The sequence below is a fragment of the Alosa pseudoharengus genome, unplaced genomic scaffold (genome assembly GCF_046254945.1).
Source record: "Alosa pseudoharengus isolate Yale_2024_CS ecotype anadromous, Long Island Sound unplaced genomic scaffold, YU_APseudo_1.1 YU_APseudo_1.1_scf_10, whole genome shotgun sequence".
NCBI classification, from domain to species: Eukaryota; Metazoa; Chordata; class Actinopteri; order Clupeiformes; family Clupeidae; genus Alosa; species Alosa pseudoharengus.
This window is the reverse complement of record NW_027468565.1, coordinates 26546080-26563523: the sequence shown is the minus strand read 5'-3', so window position 1 is coordinate 26563523 and position 17444 is coordinate 26546080. Positions and strand designations below refer to the sequence as shown.

The window sequence follows — 17444 nt, the reverse complement described above, 5'->3', positions numbered from 1 at the left end:
CACACACACAAACACACACACACACACACACAAATCATAACAGGCACCTACATGTACACACACACACACACACACATATGAATATACACACGTATTTGGTTCAAGCACTGGTTCTGGTTAATGTGTGTTTTGTTTGCTTGCTCACAGAGGGCATGCTGACCTTGAGAGCGAAGCTTCCATCACAGGTGGAGTTCATTGACTGCCTGCAGAAACTCAAACTGTCCTTCAACCTTCTGGTGAGCACACACACACACTCCACACATGCACACACACACACACACACACACACAAATCGAATTAATTTGTTTTTCATCTTGCTTAGTCTAGTAAATCATTCATAGTTTCTGGTGGCAAGTAAAGCGTTAACAGTGACTGTTAAGTTCTTCTGTAATGAGTCTAAGCTGTAGGAAGTGGATTTGATTTTCCCAGCAGCAGGGACTCTGCTGAGAAATCAGACTGACCACCCTGAGGACTGGCCCCTCTGAGAGTCCCCTAGTGTGTGCATGCGTGCGTGCGTATGCGTCTGTGTGTGCGTGTGTATGCAATGTGTGTGCGTGTACGTGTGTGCATGCGTACCTATGTGTGTATGTGTACGTGTGCAGGGGCGTCATGCAAGCCAAAATTCTTGGGGGGCACAATCAGGATTTTTTTTCGGGGGGGGGGTGCTGAGGTCTGACTTCGTTGTGGTCAGAAATTCAGAAATTAAAATATTTGTATTTTAATTCATGTGATGAAGGACTTTGAAAGAAGTTTGACAGGTTTCAGTGCTGAGTAAGGTTAACACTAACTTTACTAGGCCTAGTAATATATTTCTCATTACCATTATGGCAAGCAATAGCTACCTCATTTGTAAGTTGCTACCTGCAAATCATGAGCAATTTTGACCTGATACATGAGAGACAGCTATTATTTTCTTGCCCTCTACATCACGGTCATAGCGATCCTATTTATATAAAACAACTGTAGGCCTCCTTTTGAACTGGTAGCCTATCCATTTTCACTACATAGCTAGCCAGATACGTGAAAAGAACAAGTGGAGAAACATCAACGCGATGCCTTGGCCTATACTTGGTTGGATTTTGTAGTTACTGCAAAAGTAACACCCTCGTTTCTATGAAACTGGAAACAATTGAACCAGGAGACTTTGTCGCGTAGCCTACAACACAAAACAGCAGATGTCTGTTAGCCAAATATTTGTGAGTAGCCTACGTTACACTGACACAACGTAGGCTAACGTTAACGTAGCTTCTGAATTCGCGGCCAAATCCATCAAATCCATTAGTTCTAACTTTTTAGCACCAAGTCAAATTTCCAGGTCACAAAATTTCCAACCACAAATAATTCCACTACTTTTTATTGCTTAGCCTACTTACCACTTCAACACCATTGAAACTGTAACTGTTCAACTGTTCAAACTGTAGCCTAAAGTTAACTGTAACAGTTCAACACAAGCAAAACATTGTGAGCTCAATGTGCGTGTGAGTTGCTAGGAAAAAGGCTGCTGATCGGTCTTCAACTATTTTGGTAGCCTTCGATTTATTACACATCCAGAAGAATACATTTGAGTCGTTACAGGCTCTGGCTTATTATGGAGCATAATAGGAACAAAGTTATGATCAAAAAAAAATATCAGGGAGGAAAAATCAGAGGGGGCACGTGCCCCCTTAATTTCAATGGGCATGACGCCACTGTGCGTGTGTGTGTGTGTGTGTGTGTGCGTGCGTGCTGTTCTCTGACTGACCACCCTGAAGACCGGTCTCTGGGAGTGCTCTAGCCCCACCTGCTGTGTGTTTATATGTGTCTGTTTATGTTTGTGTGGATGTCGCCCTCTGCAGGCCAAACTGAAGAAGCACATCCAGAACCCCAGTGCTTCAGAGCTCATCCATTTCCTCTTTGGACCACTGGAGCTGGTTAGAGCCTTTTACTTATAACTTTGCCTTATAACTGTGTGTGTCCAGTGGCACACTATCTGTGTGTGTGTGTGTGTGTGTGTGTGTGTGTGTGTGTGTGTGTGTGTTTGTATATGTATATTTATATGTGTGTGTGTGTGTGTGTGTGTCCAGATTCTGCAGACGTGTGGCAATGCCGAGCTGGCCCAGTCAGTCATCTCTCCCCATCTGTCCCGAGACGCAGTGGACTTCCTCAGGGGTCACCTGACACCCAAGGAGATGACCATCTTTGAGCTGCTGGGGGAGGGTTGGACAAAACCTAGGTACACACACACACACACACATGCAAAGCCACAGATTCACACACACATTTGATTTTATCCAGAAGGCCCGGGCTAATAACTGTCTCCTGGTTTGTGGTCCTGGTCAGATGTGATTGGCCAATAGACCAGTGTGCTCCGCTCTACATTCCAAAGTTCCGCAACGGCTGGGAGCCGCCCACAGAAGTCTTCCGCACGTCGCCGTGGGAGACGGAGGGGCTTCTCCCCATCATCAGCCCTGGCAGGATGTCAGATGAGGTGAGCTCAATGCAAACAGGAAATAGTAATTTCTGAACTTCCTCATTGAACCCCTGGTCACCTGTACATCAGGTGTCCACACTCACCCACTGCTGACAGGACAGATCTGTGTGTGTTGTTTCAGGTGTTTGGACAGCCATCCTACCAGGCTGCTAACGGGTATGGTTGACTTCTCTCTTCTACTTCTACGTATGTGTGTGTGTGTGTGTGTGTGTGTGTGTGTGTGCACGGGATTGTGTGTGTGTGTGTGATCTGTATCACGTGTGCCTTTTATTCACTCATCCTGCAGTGGATATGTGTGTGTAATCTGTGTGTCTGCCTAGTGTGTTTATATGTGTATTTGTGGGTATTTGTACTGTGTGTGTATGTGTGTGTGTGTGTGTGTGTGTGTGTGTTTTCTCTCATATTCTATTGTTTCCCCTCAGGTCTGCTCCTCGTAAACATGTGAAGACTCGCTACCGCTTTGTGGCACGCAATGCTAACGAGCTCTCAGTGATGGAGGGCGAGGTTCTGGAGGTAAGACAGGATAGAGAGAGGAAGGGAGGGAGCAATGGGGAGCATGGAAGAGTGAGAGAGAAGGAGAGGGCGAGAAAGTGACTTCAAAAGTGTGAATAAAAATAAAGTATGTGTATGTGTGTTTGTATTCCTGCGTGTGTGTGTGTGTGTTTATATTCCTGTGTGTGTGTTTGTGTGTGTGTGCGTGTGTGTAACCACATTTTATAGGTGTTGGAGGATGATAAACAGTGGTGGAAGTTAAGGAATCGTAGAGGTCAGATAGGCTACGTGTCCTACAACATGTTGGACGTAGTAGGGCCTGGGGAACTACATGGATATCCAGAATCATCTAACAGCCAGGTACACACACACACACACACACACACACACACACACACACACACACGTGTATATATACACACAAACTCCCATCCAGTATGTTATGGCGTTATGTAGTACGTACATTCATACATACATACAGGGCATGAAATTGGCACCCGCCCACACGCCAAATGCGGGTAACTTTTGTGATTGGCGGGTGAAACTGTCAATGTACCTGCCACGTTGGCGGGTAGCCAATAAGACAACACAACACTGAGCAAGGAGATGCACTGTCCAGATTGCCGTTTGTAGGCTCGGAGAAAGCGAGATCAAACCCATTTGCAGGGGTGGGTAGTAGCCTAACGCATTACATTTTTTTTTTCGAGGAACGGCAAACGACTTTCCTTTTTCAAAACGGTAGCCTACTTCTACTCTTACTCAAGTACATTTTTGAGCCAATAATCTACTCTTTTACTCCGCTACATTTCAATTGCCTTACATAAGTTTTTATTGGAGAAAGTATCTCGAAGAGGGAAAAGCGCACCTCTCCCAGGAGAAAAGAAACGGGGCTTCAGAATGCGTTAGCCCACGATTATAAAAGTAATGCCTGGCCTAGCTAACAGCTCAGTTAACACAATGACGTACAGTTGCTGCATCTTCTGGTGAGGCTGCCAGAGTAGCAACGAGACTAGAGGTAGGCTATGACATGACACGGAAACTTCCACATATATTCATTTCTGGCCAGCATCGTTCAACAATCACATTGGACAAGGAAAGTAGGCCTACAACTTAATTTACAAGCAAATCAAATGCACTGGAAATCGAGCATACAAGTTAGAAAAAGCCTAGCATTCATTTATGTAGCCTCAATGTTGCAGGACATGACATGAGACGGTCGGCTGAGAAAAAAGATAGCCTGCTCTGTCGCTCTGCCCGAGTGGATATGCCTAGACTATTATAGCCTAAATATAGGTCTACCCATAATATAGCCATTGTTTTTAGGTTACATTGTCTGTATGGTGAAGTTATAACCAGACTTCTAGCAATGCAAAGCAGAAGAATCAGCTGCAATGTATTGGAAGACTGCTTTTCGATCCATAGCCACGTAATGCTTATTCTGGCTATGACAAAGTATATTAAATAAAATATATTTGAATTGGGCTTTTAAAATATGTTTCACTATATGATTAGCCTACAGAGGAGGAGAATAGGCATAAAGGATACTTTTGTATCCCTTTAAAGGTCCATCAAAAATATAAAAATGTAGGCCTACAAAAAAGTAACTTGTTAGGCCTACTTGAGTAATTTATTAACAAAGTACTTTTTTACTTTTACTTGAGTACTGTAATGTGTATTCTGTACAAGTTCAAGAACCATTCTTATGCATTTTCTGAGTCGTTCACCTTTATTTTGGGCACAAAATAATTTTGGCTGGTAAAAAACCACTGTGGCAGGTGGATTTCAAAATTCACCTGCCACAGTGGCTGGTGGCCAAAAAAGTTAACTTCAGGCCCTGCATACATACATACACATACACACACATACACACACACACACACATACATACACACATACATACATACACATACACACACACACATACATACACACATACATACATACATACACATACACACACACACACACACACACACACACACACGTGTATATATACACACAAACTCCCATCCAGTATGTTATGGCGTTATGTAGTACGTACATTCATACATACATACATACACATACACACACATACACACACACACACACACATACATACATACACACATACATACATACTGTACACATACACACACACACATACATACACACATACATACATACATACACATACACACACACACACATACATACATACATACAGTACATACACACATACACACACACACATACATACATACACATACACACACACACACACACACACATACATATATACACATACACACACATACATACACACATACATACATACATACATACATACATAGATACATACATACATACAGTACATACACACAAACACACACACATACATACACACATACATACAGCTCTGGAGACTGCTGCACATTTTCTGATGTCATCCTATGGTTACTGAGTGACATTCAAATGAGTTGATGGTCATATTCAAAATTAAGAGACCACGGCAAATTTGCCGTCAACTCATTAGAATGTCACCCAGCAACCGTAGGATGACATCAGAAAAATGTGCAGCGGCCTCAATTTTTTTCAAAGCTGTACACTACTGTTCAAAAGTTTCAGCTTAGAAATGTCCTTGTTTTCATCATTAATGTTGTAAATGACTGATTTAATGTTGTAAATGACTAAAATAATTGATTTTTAATGCAATATCTACATTGCTCATTATCAGCAGCACACACACACACACACACATACATACATACATAAACATACATACATACAAACATACATACTGTACATACATACATACATATATACATATATATACTGTACATACATACATACATAAATACATACACACATACATCCTTTTTTACTGGTCTGACTTGTATACATGTCTCCTTTCAGTTTCTTCCACAGCCTTATAAGGCAACATCACCACCAGGGTCCCTACAACGAGAGAAAGGTGAGATTTGTCTTCCCTAGTTCCAAAACTCACTGTGCTGTGTGTATGTGTATGTGTGTGTATGTGTGTGTGTGTGTGTGTGTGTGTGTGTGTGTGTGTGTGTGTGTGTGTGTGTCTGTGTGTGTGTGTGTGTGTGTGTCTGTCTGTGTGCATCCCTGAGTAAAAGTAGGCCTTTTCCTGTATGTGTCACCTCAGAGATGCAGCAGATGTCTTGAAAACAGACTTGAAGTGAACTGTCCTCTCCTTCATTGTGGCATGTGCTCTTTTTGTCACATTTCTCCCTCATTCTCTTATATATGTCTGAGAGGAAAGCTGGTCTGTCCATCACCAGCATTCATGTTCACTCTCTCTCTCTCTCTCTCTCTCTCTCTCTCTCTCTCTCTCTCTCTCTCGCGTGCGCTGTATTCCTGTCTGTTCTGTCCTTCTGTCTCTTCTATTAGATTTTAAAAAATAAAAAAAAAAGTCAAAGTGGCATCAGAAAAGCGCACCTGTCAAATTACCGCATCAACACTTGATTTTATCAAATTATAATAAATATAAAATCATACCACATCAACACTAGATTTTACTAAATAATAATAAATATCAGGTCATACCACATCAACACTTGATTTTATCAAATAATAATAAATATCAGGTCATACCACATCAACACTTGATTTTATCAAAAAATAATATATATTAGGTCATACCACATCAACACTTGATTATATCAAATAATAATACATATCAGGTCATACCATTAACACTTGATTTATTAAATAATAATAAATATCAAATCATATTTTCTCCCCCTCTCCCAGTTTATAACCAGCAGATGGATGAGGTGAACGAGGAGCTCTTGAAGCGCATCACCAGCAGTAAGCTCCAGAGCCAGCAGCCCCAGCGCAACTTCCACGTTGAGCGCTCCCCAGTGGCCAACTGCCCCCCCATCAGCTTCGACTCCACCGCCGCCCAGGTGTCAACTTGGCTCCAGGCTAAGAAGTTCTCCAAGCCGTGAGTGTCCACACGCAGCGTGTGTGTATGTGTGTGTGTGTGTGTGCATGCGTGCGTGGGTGCGTGCGTGTGTGTGTGTGTGTGTATTTGTTTTGTAGTATTTAATGGTACTTAAACACATGTTTGTATGAAATTAAATGTATAAATTTGAGCAATCACTGTGTTCATGCCCTTATGTGTGTGTGTGTGTGTGTGTGTGTGTATGTGTGTGTGTGTGCATATATGTGTGTGTGTATGTATGTGTGTTCAATTTTAGTTGCATGCTGTAATATGTGTACATCTGATGTTAAGGTATTTTTATCTTTGTGTGTGTGTGTGCGTGTGTGTGTGTGTGTGCGTGTGTGTGCGTGTGAGTGTGTATGTGTGCGCGTGTGAGTGTGTATGTGTGTGCGTGTGTGCGTGCGTGCGTGTGTGCGTGTGAGTTTGTATGTGTGTGTGTGTGTGCGTGCGTGTGTGTGTGTGTGCGTGTGTGTGTGTGTGTGTGTGTGCGTGTACAGTACGGTGGACTGTTTAGGTATTCTGACGGGTGCTCAGCTCTTCTCTCTGAACAAAGAGGAGCTGAAGGCTGTGTGTGGGGAGGAGGGCTCCCGCGTCTTCAGCCAGATCACCGTACAGAAGGCACAGCTGGAGGTGAGACAGATGCACACACACACACACACACACACAAAACAAAGACAAGACAAAAATACCTTAACATCAGATGTACACACATATTACAGCATGCAACTAAAATTGAACACACATACATGTGAATACATACATACACACAAACACACAGACTCATACACGCACACACATGCATGCTTTCACCCATACACACGCACATGCAAGCTCCCACTTACACACCCACACATCTGTTTATACTGTATCAATGGATGGGTAATGTAGTTTGCTGTAAGAGTAGGCCATCTCTAATGTATTCGTCTGAAAGAGACGATCATCTATATATATATAAGTATATATACCCTTTTGATCCCGGGAGGGAAATTTGGTCTCTGTCTTATCCCAATCCATGAATTAGTGAAACACACTCAGCTCACAGTGAACACAAGCACACACTAATCCCGACACAGTGAGCTGCCTGCTACAGCGGCGCTCGGGGAGCAGTGAGGGGTTAGGTGCCTTGCTCAAGGGCTCTTCAGCCGTTCCTACTGGTTGGGGTTCAAACGGCTGCCCCAAATCTTTATGCTGCGTTCGTTTTCTCCAAACTCAGAGTTAGTCAGTGACATTATGTCAGTGTTAAAAATATGGGCTGTTTTTTGTTTTATTTGTCAACAAAATGCGCTACCATTTGTTAGCAATTGGCTATTGTTAGCAGTTGTGACTACCCAGATAGCAAAATCAGATTGGCAGATAGCGGACAGCTGGTGGTATGCCGCCGGTGGTGTGCCACTTGTGGTCCGCCGTTGGACCACCATCTCTCTAAATTTAACTTGTCATGAATATTAAGAAAAGTTAATAAAATGATATATGGAGTATAACTGAACAAATAAAAAAAAAGATTTTAGACCAATAGTGGCAAAATATTGGGCAATTTGACCCGCCAGCGGACTGCCAAAGAACCGATGACCAAAATGCCAGCGGCCCGCCAGATCTCCCCCGAGTGGGCCGACAGTGGTCCGCCAGCCCCTTGCTAACTGGGTAGCCAGTTTGTGACAAAGCATTACAGTGTTTTACCCAAACAAACGTCATAGGAACATAGCGACAGATAGAGGTTGGACACTGTTGTTTCTACGACTGAATTATTGTGACACAAATGCAACAGAACTGCTAATACACAGAACATATACGGCTTGCATTTACTGTTACTGGGCGCAGCCATCCTTGAAATTCAAACTCATAGTAGGCTACTCTGAGTTCAACCGAGTTGACGAGTCGAGGTAGAACTTCAGAGGGCGTTCCCTGGAAATTTCTTTTGCAAATTTAACCTTTGAACTGGTGAAAACAGTTCGGTAGATGACTTGAACAAACAACAAAAAAAAATCTCTACTGTAAGAGATGGCCATCTGTAATTTATGCCGCGTTCGATTTGTGTTTTAGCTCGTAGCTCGTCATACGAGCTGTTTGCTTTCTGTTTGTCAACTAGCTGCGCTACCGTGTGTTAGCATTTGGCTATTGTTAGCAGTTGTTACTAGCTAGTTTGTAACGAAGCATTACACAGTGTTTTACCTAAACAAACGTCATAGCATCATAGCGACAGATACAGGTTGGACACTGTTGTTTCTATGATTTGGTGGGCAGCCGTGTCCTACTGGTTAGCGCTTCGGACTTGTAACCGGAGGGTTGCCGGTTCGAACCCCGACCAGTAGGAATGGCTGAAGTGCCCTTGAGCAAGGCACCTAACCCCTCACTGCTCCCCGAGCGCCGCTGTTGTAGCAGGCAGCTCACTGCGCCGGGATTAGTGTGTGCTTCAGTTCACTGTGTGCTGAGTGTGTTTCACAGATTGGGATAAATGCAGAGACCAAATTTCCCTCACGGGATCAAAAGAGTATATATACTTTTACTTATACTTATTTAATGTGACACAAATCCAACAGAACTGCTAATAAACAGAGCATATAAGGCTCACATTTACTGGTAATGGGCGCAGCCATCTTGAAAATTCAAACTCGTAATACTCTGGGTTAGACTGAGTTGACGAGTCGTATTTGGACTTCAGAGGGCGTACCCTGGGCGTTTCCTTTGCAAGTTTGAACCAAAAACAGCTCGGAAAATGACTTGAAAGACAAATAGAACAGGGCATTAGTTTTTTGTAAGAGATGGCCATCTTTAATGTAGTTTGTTGTAAGAGACAGCCATCTGTAATGTAGTCTTCTGTAAGAGACAGCCATCTGTAATGTAGTTTTCTGTAAGAGATGACAATCTGTAATGTAGTTTGTTGTATGAGACGGCAATCTGTAATGTAGTCTTCTGTAAGAGATGGTCATCTGTATTGTAGTCTTCTATAAGATACAGCCATCTTGCCCTGTGCCTGTCCTTGGGCTGCTGGGTAATGTGGTCTTCTTGTCTTCCTTGACAGAAAAGTATTGGCTCCACAGAGCTAGAGGAGATTATGCAGAGACGACAGCGGCAGATTGACTCCAGCGACAAATGAGCGTGCTCAGTGCGCCCATCTCCAGCTCCCACGCTCAGCAGTCCTTACTTCAGTTCCCATCAGCCTCTGTGCTCAGCAGTCCAGAACTCCAGTTCCCATCAGCCTGTGTGCTCCAGCCGTCTGACAGAATCTCATACTGTATATCTCACTGATATGAAGACCCCACATGATGTCGCTACGCTTTTGTAATTGTATATAGATATATATGGAGATCTATGGACGCAGTAGATACAGGGTTTCATTGTTTTCCTACCGCTGGCGCCTGCTTTTGTTCACTCTATGACGGAGATTTCTCCTGATTTTTGCCCTTTGTACTATGTGGCTAGATAGGATTTTAGAGAGGGGTGTGTTTGTGTTTGTGTATGTTTGTGTGTCAGTGTGTGTGTGTGTGTGTGTGTGTGTGTGTGTGTGTGTGTGTGTGTGTGTGTGTGTGTGTATGAGAGTATACTATAAGAGTATAAATAGCTTTTGTGCTTCCCCTATAGGATTCCTCTACACATATCTTGCGTAATGAATAATGGTAAATAGCAGTCTCTGTTTGTAAAAGTATTTTCTTGTAAAGAATGTTGTTGTTTTTGTATATATATATATATATATGTACGTTAAGGTTCTGTTTGCCCCAGGTGCTGATTATCATCGTTGTCATATCAAAATAAATCATTCAGATGGAATTCAGATTCTCTCTCTGCGCCTCTGTGTGTGTGTGTGTGTGTGAATACATCAATACAATTCAATTCATCTCACCAAACTGCTCTGGACCCCCAGACTCTCATCAGGAACTGATTTGTACAAACATGTCGTCCTGGACACAGGCAAAAGTGGACAAAGGTCAAAGTATAGATACACCTTGTCAAATATTACTCCTTACAAATTAACGTTGCTCAGTGAAAATTTTATTTGAGTTGAAGTAGTTGCTTTTAAAGATATTATGTAATATTCATGATCTATTTTCATAACTTTGCAACTATTAAAATGGATGCAATAATACACTTTAATCTCTGATCACAAATCTAAAACATTTTGCTGCCAATACCATCACTACCACACCATCAATAACAAACCACTATCACATTATTGCATTTGAAGAATCACTTCAAATGTGCTTAAAAGTACTGAGTAGGCTACTTCATGCTCATATTAATAAATGTAGTGGAGTTAAAAGTGCAGTATTTGTCTGTTTCACCCAACTTCCCTGGACCACCAGACACTCAGGAGCTGATTTAACAAACATGTTGTCCTGGACACAACACACACACACACTTCTCACCTCACTGCTCAATACACCATGCCCCAAGACACACACATTTCAGGACCTGACTGTCTGTGGTACTGTGTGTGTATGCTCCAACAGTAATACAATAGTATTCATGCTACAGGTCTCGTTATACTTACCCGTATCTGAAATGCTGAATTAATGGTTGCATTTTTCTGTGTATTATGCTGGGTGCTAATTTGATCCATGCCATTCATTATTATATATTGTATAAATGTTTCATAAATATTTCTAACATAATCTATATTATAGAAGTCATACATGTATTTGCAAAATTGAATAAGGGTGTTTTTGTACCTATGAAGACAGATGTTAGAAAAAGTTTAAGCTGTTGAAAAAGTCTAAAAACTGCTGTACATTCAACACATTTTACTACTCAGTAAATCTGGTCATTGCGTTTTGGTCTCTGATGTATTGTAAGTACATGTGTGTGTGTGTATACTGTATATGTACTAGTTAATTAAGCAGTTCTTATGAGTTATGGTTTGTATATTATAGTATTTGTTTATTTTCATTAGGCTGTTGATCATTGATATTGCATTGACATTATTGTTTCTTAATGCTAAACTCCTTAATGTAGTCTTACCAAATTTTTTTTTTAAACTTCACTATAATTTGAACTATTATATTGTTTTTATTTGTAAGTCGCTTTGGACATCAGCCAAATTCCATAACCATATACCGGTATACAGTATATGTATAATAATACTCTGATATGTATTGTCAGTATATGTTATATGTGTGAGTGTGTGTGTGTGTATATATATATATATATATATATATATATATATATATATATATGGGCAATTCCATGGAAAATTAAATTTTTTGTAACATCCATAACGCCAATAAAATGTGATGGTATGGGAAAAAATGCACAAATGAGAAAAAATGCACAAAAAAATGAATGATCATTCACGGCATTCAGCATGTGTATGTGTGTTCTATGTAACATGTTAATGAAAAAACCCACAGGGCCAGTACTTAGTATCTTTATTCTTCCTGATGTCTGAGCAGATAGGACAGCCTCAGAAGCAGGCTACAAAATACAATGATTACAGCATCAATCTTTTTCAGCATTCTGTGCTATGTCAATACTTATAAAAGTCAATTACAGCAAACACAAAGAAAACAATGTGATACCTAAACTTATCAACAAGGAGAACCTGTAAGGTACGGATTCCTTATAGAATGGAGATTAGATAACAAGTTTGTGTGTGTGTGTGATTCCTGATCAAATGGAGATGAAATAACCAGTCTATGTGTTTGATTGTCTGGTTTAGCTGGCTTAGTTCGATTTAGATGAAACTTCAGTGATGGCCAAACATGATCCCTACTGTCACTTTAAGATTATAAAGTCATTCCGTCAGAACCCAGGTTAATTCCTCTCTGTGTATTTTAGAGAATTTCATAGTATATCATTGAACACTAAGTTATCACACAAAGAAGTAATCAAGCACAATCAATAAATCAAGCACAATCATGTACTATCATGTACTATCTTATTGTGTCAGTCAGAAATGTGTATGATTGGAGGAGCATCTTGGAGCCGTGTCTGTTGAGGGGTCGATATCTGTGGAAGTGGAGAGGATGGAGGTCACTTGTGCAGGTATGCATCCAGCCAAAGATCACCAGACTTCTTCAGGGAGCTGAGAGAGAGAGAGAGAGAGAGGCGGGGGGGGGGGGGGGGGGGGGGGGGCAGAGACAAAACTCAAACATGAAAACACATTTAGAGCTCAAGGAACTGCTCAGGGTGTTCACAAACACAGTTACAGTCACATGAATTAAAAGGGAAATCCAGGGTATGCTTTGCTGGTTGGCGCCATCTTGAAATGAAGTGACTACAACACAGATCTCGCATGTTTTTAAATTTCAAAATTATATTTCCATCAAAAACACACAAGATCTGTTATTTCAAGATGGCGCCAACCAGCAAACTACTACCAAAGAAGTGTCAAAGACACTCCCCCTCTACTTCCTCTTCTACCACTTCTCCTGTAAGGTGTGGTCTGGCACACCCTCAAAAAAGCTTTACGTCACTGACCAAGAAAAACCTGGTCTAAAGTGAAACGTGCTACATATAAAGCACAGCTGAAGACGCACTGTCACAAGATGTCACCCAGCTGATGTCACACACCTGAAGACATACGGTCACCCTTCGCAACCAGTCCCAAACAACTTGTCTTCAGGATAAATATCCTTAAGATTATTATTCAGTCATTCCAACATTATTGGGGTAAGTGTTTTTTCAGGCTATGTTTTCAATTGTAAACCCTTGTCAGTCAATAGTGAAAGTAAAGAACTGTAGAATTGGGTTGTCGTTGCCTATGAGACCACGGTGAAGTTAAATGTAGTTTCAGTTTGCCTATGAGTTCAAATAATAGGCGAGTGCAGATGCATGTAGGCTATACTCTGATAGTCACACACAGGCTTTAGTGAAGCAAGGTTTAGTGGAATCCCTGTGTTGCATACACAGTCTTGCATGCAAGCAGATTCCTTCAAATGTGCTGACTGTCAAAATTCCGACGTGCTATTTGATGTTGCACTGCTTGCTGTTAAATGGAATGACAAATGTCACTCTCATTGGTTTAAAGGATGTTTCACCCAAAACACACCCATGACTGATAAAGAAGAAGAACAACATAAGAACAAGCCTTTTAAACAATGCGCCCGGTCTCTGATCACAAAATCATGCCGTTAAATTAGCATCCTATGTAATTTGCTGCCGCTAGGGGCGCGTCTAGATTTCTAGGCTAATTGCCACTGTGACAACTGCACAGCCCTAGATTCAATGAAAATGACTAATGCGGTCATACCTCACAACGTCCACTAGGCCACGCCACAGAATCCCAGACAGGTAACCCACCAGTGTTGTAATGTAACGGAGTACAAACACTTTGTTACTGTACTTAAGTAGAAATTTCACGTATCTGTACTTTACGCTATTTAAATTTATGTCAACTTTCACTTTTACTCCACTACATTTACTAGATAAAATGTATACTTTTACTCCGTTATATTTCCACTAAGCATCTTCGTTACTCGCTACTAAAACATGAAATTAGAAGCAGTGGCGCAAAAAGTGGGTATGCGCTATATGCGGCGCATAGAGGCGCAGCACCATGGGGGCGCCAAAGCGATGATAAAAAAAATAAAAATAATATATATATTAGTGCTGTCAGTTAAACGCGTTATTAACGGCGTTAACGTAAACCTATTTTAACGGCGTCAATTTTTTTATCGCGAGATTAACGTTCTTTTTGGTGTAACAAACTTTGTAGTTTTTTCACAAGCTGTTGCAACAACTAGTAACGTTAGAACAACTACAACACCACACTGGATCTAGCTAGACCAAAGATTGTTAAGGCGGAGCAAGATATTTCATCAGGAGCCACTTCCGGGAACCCGGATCGCACGAGGGGGGGTCAAAATCCCCCTTTATGCAGAGCAGAGGCAGCGACTGCTCCATTGAAGTCTATGGGCATAGCTCAGAATTTTACCACATATGCTAAGGTCTTGGTTCTAGAGTTAAGAATGTGAATTTTGGGCACGTTTTCATGATCCTCAAACCCTTCTGAATATTTCAGGTACATTTTTAGCATTTTTGAGCATTCCAGTCTGGAGAAAATCGACTTTATATCAGGTGTGCGCCGGTTATTTATGCCGCTGCTGTTGGCTGGTTGCAACGTTCGCTCATCAATACGTCATCGACACGCCTCTTTATGCAGACAGGATTCGATCCCCATTTTGCGCCCATAGACATGAACTACAACGAAGTATCTTGCTCCGCCTTAACAATATTTGGCTAGACCGTGCTGCATGTACACGCCCCCTTTTAGGGGCAAGGGAGCTGTTTGGAAGTGGGGAGCGAAAAGGGGTTATACTTACTAAATCTTGAAACAAACGTAAATAAAAGGCACAAAATAAGGTTGGTGTAAGAGTTATCTGTGTGTTTATGGGATTAATGTGACCATTATGTTCCTATTTTTTGCTCTTTCCAGTTTAGCCTACTAACAGGAGTATCACAAATGTAGGCACAGTCAAACTGCCCGTGGCTGACTATAACTAAGTTCGGCAAGCTTAACTTTACATGTCATAACATCAACTAAACATAAGTCACACATTCATTCTATCACTTGTAATATGAACGTAGCCTTTTTCCTACAACTAGGTGAGATAATTGGCTATGCCTGTTACACTGAAGTTCCACAGTTAGCTAGCTAGCAAGCTAACCGTTTTACATGGGATATGGTAAGTGTAGCTAGTACTTGCTGAATGGGTTCAGTGACGGACTGGACGGTCTGGCATTTGGGCAGATGCCAGAAGGGCCGCGGCCTCTCGTGGGCCGTTTGGGCCGGCCAATTACGGAGCTGCGCGGCCCATTCATCGGTTTCACATTATTTCTCGATCCAGTATCAAGCATTAATAGTGTAAAATGGCTTCGAATCAGCCATTTATCTTTAACTTCCTTTTCCTCCTTCATAGTGGGTAGGCTAACTGATCAGTATTTATACCAGATATGCGTCTGTATACTACAGTCATGGTGACCCTTAATATTTAGGCCTACATCAGTCCACATTCTTTTGTAACCTTATTCAATCAAATGATTAAAACGTGCATTGTTTGAAATTGGAATACAATAAATATGCCTGTATCTTTTATTTTATTATTGATTTACAAAAGTTAGGCTACATGAAGCAATGACTTCTGGGAATTTCAAAACCGAATGCGTCTACTTCCTTCAGCACGGGGGATTGTATGCCGATCTAGCATGCCTTGATCCTCGGAATTTTCCCCTTATAAAAGCTAATAAACTGCCCCCAAATGCACTTCGAAACACAAGAGAATGTCTGCTTAAATTCAGTGAAGGTGCTACGGTTGAAAATCTACAGTCGGAATTGACACATCCCATGCACTGGGACAGTCTGAAAAAGTCTCCTCTAAACGAGTATACAGTCAAAGTGTCGGACTTTGATGATGCCCCGGAGATATAGGAAGATACAGAAATAAACCTGGTGAGCAAGAATTGTGCAATCTGTTGCTATTTCCTTCTCCAGCAGTTAAACCTCTTTACCTGTGCCTACAACTATATGGTAAGCATATGAATTCCTACTAACACTGTCATGTACTCAAGTGGCATGCAAACGGAGTTTTTCCACTCTTAAATTCATCAAGAATCGCCTAAGGATACGATTGTCACAGGATAATTTGGAGGCCTTTATGCTGATGGCTACAGAGAAAGAGGTCCTAATGAACTTGGATGCTGATGGCGTGATAGACAGGGTTGCGAAGAAGAGCAAGCTCCTTCGCACCTTGTTAACTGCATGATGTTCATTAAGACACGTTTGTGGAGCGGCTGCTCTGATGATCTATACATGGGTTTCCCATTTACATGTACCAACAAAACTACATTCGCGCGCAGCCGTGGGGCAGAAGACGCTTGGTGGCCGTCCACAACGTTATAAACTTGACCTAAATAGTCGGCTGCTGTAAGCTACAATCGGAATTTTTGTACCCCTGTTGTCTCAATGATAAAAATCTCATTTCAGGCTATACTTCAGTTTGCCGTTCATTTGCATTAACATCGTATTTTGTCATTTTTGGCGAAGACATGCATATGATTTTGCGAAGGGAACACAGGGATTCCACTAAACCTTGCTTCACTAAAGCCTGTGTGTGACTATCAGAGTATAGCCTACATGCATCTGCACTCGCCTATTATTTGAACTCATAGGCAAACTGAAACTACATTTAACTTCACCGTGGTCTCATAGGCAACGACAACCCAATTCTACATGGATATTGAACATATTGAACATTCTCTGACCATCGTGATTTCGAATTGGTGAAGTTTTCAGCACAAAAACTCATTTTATTATTTTCATGGAGAGCACTGCTCTATGCTGTTCTATGGTGCTTTCTGCCTCTTGCGCACGCATTACATGTTTTCGTGACGTTGCATAGAAATCCATGTATTCTAGGCTATTCTTTTTTCATTTTCATATTTCATATTGCATTCATTTTTTTGGAGTTGTGCATTGATATATCCATGTTCTTGGTTCAGTCTTTATGCATATTAAAGTTAGAGTTCATCACCAATGGGGCTACAAACGTGTTATGTCTGTGCATGTGAAGTTATATCTGTGTGTTGCGGGCACGTGCACGC

At 41.4% G+C, this 17444-nt stretch overlaps 2 protein-coding genes across 4 annotated transcripts in view; one reads left to right on the top strand and one right to left on the bottom strand.

The window, feature by feature from the left end:
* eps8l2 (EPS8 signaling adaptor L2) overlaps positions 1-10645 on the top strand; it is a 44316-nt gene extending 33671 nt beyond the window's left edge. For all 3 annotated transcript variants that reach the window (XM_076301440.1, XM_076301432.1, XM_076301449.1), the window contains 11 exons: positions 148-236; positions 1836-1910; positions 2064-2212; positions 2320-2467; positions 2592-2626; positions 2893-2983; positions 3191-3322; positions 5858-5915; positions 6719-6911; positions 7409-7541; positions 9931-10645. In XM_076301440.1, the coding sequence (XP_076157555.1) occupies positions 148-236; positions 1836-1910; positions 2064-2212; positions 2320-2467; positions 2592-2626; positions 2893-2983; positions 3191-3322; positions 5858-5915; positions 6719-6911; positions 7409-7541; positions 9931-10005 (1178 nt within the window). In that variant the 3' untranslated portion in view covers positions 10006-10645. The remainder of the gene's footprint in view (positions 1-147; positions 237-1835; positions 1911-2063; positions 2213-2319; positions 2468-2591; positions 2627-2892; positions 2984-3190; positions 3323-5857; positions 5916-6718; positions 6912-7408; positions 7542-9930) is intronic.
* A 1610-nt stretch (positions 10646-12255) lies between these two features.
* The window catches only part of fads2 (fatty acid desaturase 2), a 30418-nt gene continuing 25229 nt past the window's right edge, over positions 12256-17444 (bottom strand). The window contains exon 13 of the mRNA XM_076269246.1: positions 12256-12927. Coding sequence (XP_076125361.1) covers positions 12876-12927 — 52 coding nt within the window. The 3' untranslated portion in view covers positions 12256-12875. The remainder of the gene's footprint in view (positions 12928-17444) is intronic.